The 8,546-nt window shown below is 39.1% G+C and overlaps 1 protein-coding gene across 1 annotated transcript; it reads right to left on the reverse strand.

Moving 5' to 3' along the window:
• Positions 1–636: 636 nt before the first annotated feature.
• ERH (enhancer of rudimentary homolog (Drosophila)) lies at positions 637–5,220 on the reverse strand. Its single transcript, XM_009325582.1, has 3 exons — positions 5,133–5,220; positions 3,771–3,891; positions 637–1,132 (listed from the first exon to the last, which is right to left on the reverse strand). Exons 1-3 carry the CDS (start codon positions 5,137–5,139, stop codon positions 1,030–1,032), a joined length of 231 nt encoding a protein of 76 aa, XP_009323857.1. The 5' UTR covers positions 5,140–5,220; the 3' UTR covers positions 637–1,029.
• Positions 5,221–8,546: the final 3,326 nt, after the last annotated feature.

The following is an 8,546-nucleotide window of genomic DNA, read 5'->3' on the forward strand; positions in this document are numbered from 1 at the left end:
GACTGAAATCTGTACCTATAGTAGACAAACTCTAGACTAACGCAAAGGCACAAAGTACCAAGCCCGCCTTGCTTTTCTACCTGCTGTATTTTTTGGTCTAACGTGTCCTCCCATCCAAACTTCTTCAGTACAGGAGAATTACAAAGACATCAGCATTCAAGATATCCAGGGGCAGATAAAATTCCACAGTGCGTGCAAGCAGTTAAGTCATCCTTTGTAAAGAGAAAATGCAGTTTGGGGCAGATTCCCATCAAAACAATTTGCTTTGCCTATTCCTTTCTCAGGGGAAGGTTGGAAGTAGACTAATTCATGGGGTCTGTGATGTGATGCATTCAGCCTGCTCTCGCCCCTCTCCTATCCCAGAGCAGACACACTTACCTGAATATAAACGCCTTGTAGAAAGACCAAGTTTAGAGTGCAAGGGGGTTGCTGTGTTTCCCAAAGATCCCCAGGAAAGACAGTAGTCAAGACTAGGCCCCAGAAGTTAATTCGGCAGGCCAGAATTTGAGCCGTTCTGTAATACAGCAAACAACTGTTGGTTCAGTCCATGTAACCTTTCAAGCCCCGTCCTTTGGTGAACAGGCAAGAAAGATTTAATTTGTTGTTTGGCAGAAAACACAAAATTCAGCACTCAAGTTTAACTAAAGGGTAATTTTTTTTATTCCCCATTAAGACTGTCTCAAGGACATAACTAAATGTTGGAAACCCCACAGAAGGGCACATACAGTGAATGTGGTGAAATACAATGTGAACAGCCCCAGGGGTTCAAATACGGTAGGACCATTAGCTAACCAGAGGAAAAAAACAAATTAAAACTCTGCTGAAGATGTTGTACTTTCTTTTCCATTTACACTGAAAAAAAGTCAAATCCAACAAAATCCTTGCATCTCTAACAATACATTCAGTCCTGGCTAAAGAGTTTAACAAGATGGCAACAGGATGACTATAATACAAAACGTTCACTACCACACTCTGTACACACCTGTTGTCCAAGCCCTCCCCCAAACCCACGTAATGATGGTGCCCCCATTATTTGCTTGCTTGCTGGGCCTGCCTGCGGAGGAGGACGTAGATCTTCTCCTTTATCCAGTCTTTATTGTACGGTTGGTATGTCTGAGTATCAGCACGGTAACTAGAGAGAAAAAAAGAATTAATGTAGTATGTCTGTCCTGCAGTACATCTACTGGAAGAACTCCACAAACAATTAAGCGTCCTCAAGTGCGTGAGGCAGAAAGTTGTGTACAGAACACAAGTAATATCAGAAGTAGATGGGAACTGCCACTTATCGAAGAGATTTATCCTGTTCCCTAAAAACCAGTTACCCAGCAGATCAGCAAGAACCTGAAATAAAACTAGATGCTCCAAGGACTACTGAGTGGCCGGATCACAGAGTGTTCACATTTAAATTCATCAGTATAATTACTTATGGGAGACAACAAGTGGAGCACCTTAATATTCTGGAGCTCAGAATGAAGTACAATAGTCCCACCAGGAAACAATCTAATCTGTTTTGATGAGCCAAAAACTTTTTCAACACTACTTCAAGCAAGTGCTCATGTGAGTTTTCACGTGTTCCACTTCTGTTTGGAACTTTTAGAAAATGAATAAAAGCACAATTTTCCAGGCGCAAAGGTAGACCCATAGAGGGATGACAAAGGATTCTTGCCAGTTGGCAGTGACGGCAAGATTACATCTAAGAAACAAGGACACTTCATAAAAAGCAAACTGAAAACAAGAACCCACAGACTCATTTTCTTCGCTACTCAGGGATAATTGATAAAAGTAGTCCACTAGCAAGATTTCTTGCCAGGGCCAGAGAACTCAGTTACTCAAGACACTGTTGAATTGAAGCAGAATTAGACTGAAAAATGAAAGCAAATTGCGTGAAGTTATCTGTGTAGCTTCATGCCCTCCTTTCCCCCTTAGTCGTTCAAGCTGAATGGGTTTTTTTTATGAAGATGGTACTTTCAGTGAATGCTTCAAGAACTAATGAAGTCCCGGTCAGCCTTTAAATCTTGGTACACGTATTTCTAATCAGGTAAGAAGGGTGAGACGGTCATTGGTAAGAAGCTAAGTAAAAATCCAGAGTTAACTCAATTCAGAATAATTTACAGTTCTTACCTAAGGAAAAAACCCTAAGCATACTGTTTCTAAGAAAGCCTTGTTATTTAAAACCCAGCATGACCGGTTCAAGGCCATAGAAAGAGTTTCAGTATATATTGATATAGTAGTAGTTCCAGTGCAGTGTAAGAAATGTTAGTTTCAGGAAAAGTTACTGATTCCCGCCCCAATCCATTCATCATGCTACACTGCGAGACCAGATAGCAAGTACTCTAGGAATCTCCATGAACACAAGACGTGTCTGGTACACCATGTGCTATGTGTGCCATCTGCTGGAAAACTGTAAGCTGAAGTAGAATTTGGCACGACACTGGGTTTACAAGCCTAATTAAGAAAGGCACAAGACTGTACTAGAAAACAGTTGCTGCTTCCTAAAGCAAATAGCTAGCTTCAGTTTGTTAGGTAAACTAAAACAAAGTGTGTCTTTCAAACTGCATCAGCCCAGCACTATGACACCTGAAGATCAAACGTGGCAGAATGTCTAGGAACAAGGTAACTCTGCAGAAACTGCAATCCTGTTTTACTTACTCTACTGAGGACTTTGGTAAATGGCATTTGTAATAAGTCACTATCAGTAACATAGATTCTGTATGTACATCAGAATGCAAAGGAAAGCAATCTGATGCTCAGTTTTTTTTAAAATAGGTTTTTATTTTAAACTGGAATTAACTGGCAAAGGTTGTTCACTGTGCAGCTGCACAAGTACTTGCACCGGGATTTCAGACAGAGCAGTACAGCTGCAGGAATGTCCACATCAGATACTCACCGGCTTAAAAATAGTTTCTCGAATTTTGAGCTTAGAAAGCCAAATACTATGTGTTTTGTTATTTGAATACGAGATTTGTATCCTTATTCCTACAACATTTCTGCAAAGTTGATACCGCTATCATATCAAACCATTACCTTGAAATTTATGGTATGGAAAGTACTCGTGATCTGGACTAAGTGATTTAGTTACAATGTTAAGTTATATTCTGAATAATGAAATTTAACATTTGATTTCACAGTACAGTCAGAATGGAAAGTACACGAGACCATCTTTGCTTGCCCACAACTTTAACACACAGATGAGAACTGGAGATAACGTATTCACAAGAACACTCAAATAATTAGCTAGGGCTCCCTGGAGGATTGATCTGTTCCTCAATCACTTCAGTAGGATTTACAAAAACTTCCATCTTGCTGTATCTTGATCAAAACAAACAATCGGCTGCAATGTGCTCCTACACACTTCTACTGTACCACTAGTACAGCCCTCAGCTGAATAAAATTCTGTAATCATTCTGCCTCCTTAAGAATCGGACCAACTGCACAAAGGCAGAGACAGCCCCAATTTAAAGAGATTCTAGCATTAATAAAATACGTAGCTGTATTAAACTGTTGGACTTCAGTATTTGAAATGCTGGGAGCTTCAAGGTGACTAAAATCCAAGTGGAACGGTCAGTTTCTAAGCTTTCTTTAGAGATACTTTATTCCAATGCAGTTAATTGGAGTGGGCAACATGGCATGCCACCTGCAATACTGCCACCTTACTAACACAGTTATTGCAAAAAACCCCAGAATCTTACCAGATTTAACATGTAAGAGTTTACACGGAAGACTTCTGACTTCTCTAAGTCACTGAAATGGACTTGTACAACCAAACTTACACAAGACAGCTGAGGTCTGCCAAGTCATCAATGAAGTCAAACAACTGGCTGATATCATATGTAATCGATGGACTGTTAGGATTCATTCTCTTCAGATGCTCTTCATACATTTTACAGACTCCTACAGAGAAAAAAGATCAACAGTGCAATGTTAAAAAACTAACAACTGTATTTGCTGAAACTTCTTCAGCTACTGAACCACAGATACCCAGAAAGTTTAGAGATGACTACTATGAAAACAGAGACATAAACTTCTTACTCAGATTTTGCAGAGGTGAAATGCTTTTGTTCTAGCTATTTGCATTGAAACATAATACTAATCCTATAAAATCAGGTAAGATGCACGGACAGAGGCATCTAGAGGAAAAAGTTTCAGTTCTGCCAAAGATGGAACTTTCCATGCAGTAAGCTCCAACGGAAACCTGAAATTCCTTCTAATAATTTTAAAACAATGATTGCAACATATATTCCTACGGTACAAGCACCTGAGAAAGAGAAGAACTAATGTCAAATAAAACTACTCAAATCTCAAAAGAGAGATCATCCTTGATGAAAGAGTCAAACAGGGCTACTGAGGCAAGAGTGACAGCACAAGCTTGTATATGAATTTAAATCAGTTTTATTTAAGCTAGCCCATAAATAATTCAGATACATTTGAGAAGAACATAATATTAAAGTGAGCACGGAGGCTTTACATAGTCTTTATTATGCTTTTGTTTGCCTCACAAAACTTCCTGGAATTAGAATTTTTAATGTTAAGTGAAATTCCACATTTAAATCATACAGCCGTAGTATTTCAATCTTCTTTCCAAGCTCACTATGTGTCTCTTAAAGTCATGCAGGATTTTTTTCTCTGGCATGCATGCCACGAGGCTGCAAATTATGTATCAATTGCACACATACTTTTATTTTATATATTATTTCCAGTAGCAATCTTTCCTTTACATGGCTGGCACAAAAATTAGTGAGTTAGGCTCTGATTCTGCAATGAAATGCATTCAGGCAAGTCTGCTGCATAGCCCCACCAAGAACATTGCCTACTATCATGAACTGAATGTGGTTCAATCTAGTTAAATCAAAAAGAGGCATTTACTATAAAAAGGAATGTTCTTTGGTTTACAATTCTTTGGTTTTTCTAAAATTTTGTTTTTCTAAAACAAATTCTTTGTTTTAGAAACAAAGAATAAATATTTTTTAGTTTGCTAAAACATTAGTAAACTAAAAGCATGAGATTTTTGCATTTTTTTTGTGAATTACTTTGGGAAAGCATGAACAGCAACTTATTTTCTTACTTAGTAAGTTTGGGAGTATGTCAAAAACGGGGGTTTAACAACAGTTTTTGACTACCATGTCTGCACCCACCTTCCATGCACTCATTCACCGATTCATAATCAGCATATGTTCTGCCTTCTGGCCTCTTGGTAGGCTGGACAAGTAGAATTGTGTGAGACTGAAAAACAAAACAAACACCAAGAAAACAGGTTACTTGCAAAATTTGATTTTTTTTTTGTTTGAATTAAGTTATTTATCTGAATGAAGCACTAAAAAGAAGTATAATATTAAAATACTGAACTAACAATGAGGGACATGGACATTTTCCAAATAGCATTTACTGTTCACATAAGCTGTGTTAATTTTTGTTTCCAATCAGTCCTATCAATCCTTACGTAACTTTAAAATGTGTAAAATCACCAAAAAAGCAGCTATTGTGTTGAAAAAAATACCACAGAAATAGTAGTTTCTATTTAAACACAAAAGCAAAGCAATAAAGTCAATGTATAAAAGCTATGCCATTAGTGCATTTACTTATTTTATTCCAAACGCAAGCTGTTAGTATGATTTTAAATACTCCAAGTACAGAGCGAGGAGGGAGTCCAACTTAACTTCACTATCCGGCTCACCTTAAAGATTTTAACACAAATAGCTCTTTTGAGTTATGCGTTCAACTTCAAAGGAACACAAACTGTACAACAAATCCGCACTTCATATTCAAGATTATTTCCTGCAAAACAGATGCACTGATTTTTCATACTTCAGTGAGTCTACTGAAACAGTAATTATGGCACAGATAACTGTTCCAAATGTCAGAGCTTGTTCTTCTGCAGGAAAGACTTAGATGATTGTACAGTCTGTGGCTTGCATTATTTCTGTAACATTTTTCACTTGGCTACAGCAAGTAATTCGAGCAAACGACAAGCAAGATTTTTGAAGTGTACACAATCTGTGATCTAATTAACAGGTTACACAGCACAGAAAGTTTGCAAGCACGCTACAAAACACCATTTCCAGTGCTGCTAATTGGATCCAACATTTTCAACGCTAATATATGAGGTGAGCACACAACATGTAATATTTATGGAGGCAACTGCAGAGAAAGACACACTGGAAGCTGATACCAAAGCATATTATTGGGCTTAAATTAATCAGCTGCTGATAGAAAAATGCTGACCCACACTTTGGACAGATCAGTGAAGATATCGGTTCAGTGTTCAAATGCAGTGACAGAAGAGAAAAATGGCAAATATTAGGATTTACAAGGAACAACAAGAAAACAGTACGAATTTTTATACCATGACTGACAGCATTCCCATGCCTGGAATACAGTTTTCAGTTCTTTAAATTCTGTCTCAAATAACATGGTAGAAGGAGATTCAGAGAAGCCCAGAAAAAAGTTACACAGAGAAACAGAAGCAGCAAGACTTTTCCTGATCAGAAATGGAAAAAGAAGGGAATTCAAAGCTACACACTGTAACAAAAAAATCGTACAAAGGAGACTAGACCATTTAAGTCCACTTTCATGTATGCCAGAGGATACTAGATTTGAAAGGAACTGCCCAAGGGGGGCTGGTATCCGGCTGTTCCTAAGTGCATTGTGCTTGAACAGGCATGTCTTACCAGGGACTCCGAAGAGACTCTGCCAAACTTCATTATAAAGTACTTTTTCCAGCACTATCATTTTTATTTGCCGCTCACTGATGACAAGGCTTGGTTCCAGGACTTGCAACTCTGATTTCCTGGGAGCATTTCACTAAGGATCCCTTATTAACAACAATGGACGAGGTGCATCAGCCAGTTCAGTCAGCGTGTTCTAAAAAAAGCTGTTATTTTAGCATCAGAGTGTCTTGCGAACTACATTTCTGGCATCTGATTACATACACACCTTTGCCTTTTTCAACTAAACTCAGTATTTAAAAAAAGTTGGGTTTCTTTGACAAAACCTAAGAGAGCATAGAGAAAACAGAACAGACTAGGAGTTACAGAACTGCATCGTAATTGAGTGAATTCTGTATTTGGTCTCTCAGAATCTTGCTGGGGAATCATATATATTCTGAAATTATCCCAATAATCAGATTATAGAAAAACCTATCAGTCAGCCAGGCATGTAAGCCAGTTCTTTTAGAACTTTAAGGTAGAAATTATTTGGGCTTCTGACTTAAACTGTTTATCACTTCAGACGCTTTACAATATCCATATCAGATACTGGACCAGAATTTATTAAAATTAATGCCAGTGGGACCATCTGTATTGCAGAACTAATGCATTACATCTCAAACATTTCCTTGGGAACTTCCTATTATTTTACCTTAAGGGGAAAAAAAATTGCTTGAATTGATAAAATTGTTCCTTCTCCTACCACAGAAGTACAAAAAAGTGACAAGTTCAGAAGCCTGAGAAAAGTTTCCTCTGACTATTACCTGCCCTACTGAATACACGTCTAGGTGACAGGGCAAAAATCAGTGTGAATAATAACTATTGTGTTTTCCTATAGGTATAAATCTTATTGTTAGGAGAAAGAAAACCAAAACAAGGGAAGAGCCATAAGCCTTCATGCATTAGGACCAGGTTATCTGGAAGAGCCCAGTAGGGACCCTTATTATTCTGATGCGTACGTTGGGTTTTCTTGCATTTTCTTTTAAAGCACAGTTGTACTGGCTGCTGTTAAGCAGGACACTGAACCAAGATACCACATCGTTTATATCACACCGATTTTGAACTTCTAGAGAGCACTTTAGAAAGTGCTCCAATTATCGAAGACACAACCCTGTAAAAATGGTTAAGGCAGTGCTGACAGCCAAACCAGCAGGACTTTGGAGCTAGGCAGCGCCTGCCCAAAGAGGCTTCTACCAACTGTAGTCTATTCAACAAGAAAGTAAAAAATAATTTAAAAGGAAAAGAAACAAGTTATCATAAGATGTGCAGTGATGCAAATACAGGTAGTATACCACACACTGAAATGCCCTTCAGTTATTCCTGCTAGGCAGAAAAAGTGGTTTAAGTGTCTTCTTTCACTTTGGATAACAGGGACAGGGCTTGTAGCTGCTCATCCTAGCAGAAGCTAACTGCTTTCGAGCAAGTGCCAGACAGATGTAGAACTTTGCTGCAAACCCAGAGGCAGTTGTCCTTCCACTGCAGGGCAACAACTTCCTTCAGCATATTCAAATTTATTAGATAAATGCAACAAACTATTGGGACTGGTAGGCCTTTGTGCTTCAGCGTGCCATTCAAACAGCCCACCAGCGCAAGCTACCGCCTTTCCCTCCTCCAAGTACTGGGGAGGAGCAGGGAAAGCAGCATGGGTAGAAACAGCTTCAATTAACGCAAACCAGCCATCTGAGGTTGGCACACTCGACGGATCCGCGAAGCCAGCGCTCGCGAGGAAGAAGTGCGCTTCCAGAAGGGCCCTGGAAAGGGGCTGAAGCTCCCGGGCAAGCCCGCTCCGCGCCAGGGCCGGAAGCCTCCCCCTTCCCCCCTTCCCCTGAGGGCAACCGGCCTTCG

This window comes from Pygoscelis adeliae, unplaced genomic scaffold (assembly GCF_000699105.1).
Source record: "Pygoscelis adeliae isolate BGI_AS28 unplaced genomic scaffold, ASM69910v1 Scaffold356, whole genome shotgun sequence".
NCBI classification, from domain to species: Eukaryota; Metazoa; Chordata; class Aves; order Sphenisciformes; family Spheniscidae; genus Pygoscelis; species Pygoscelis adeliae.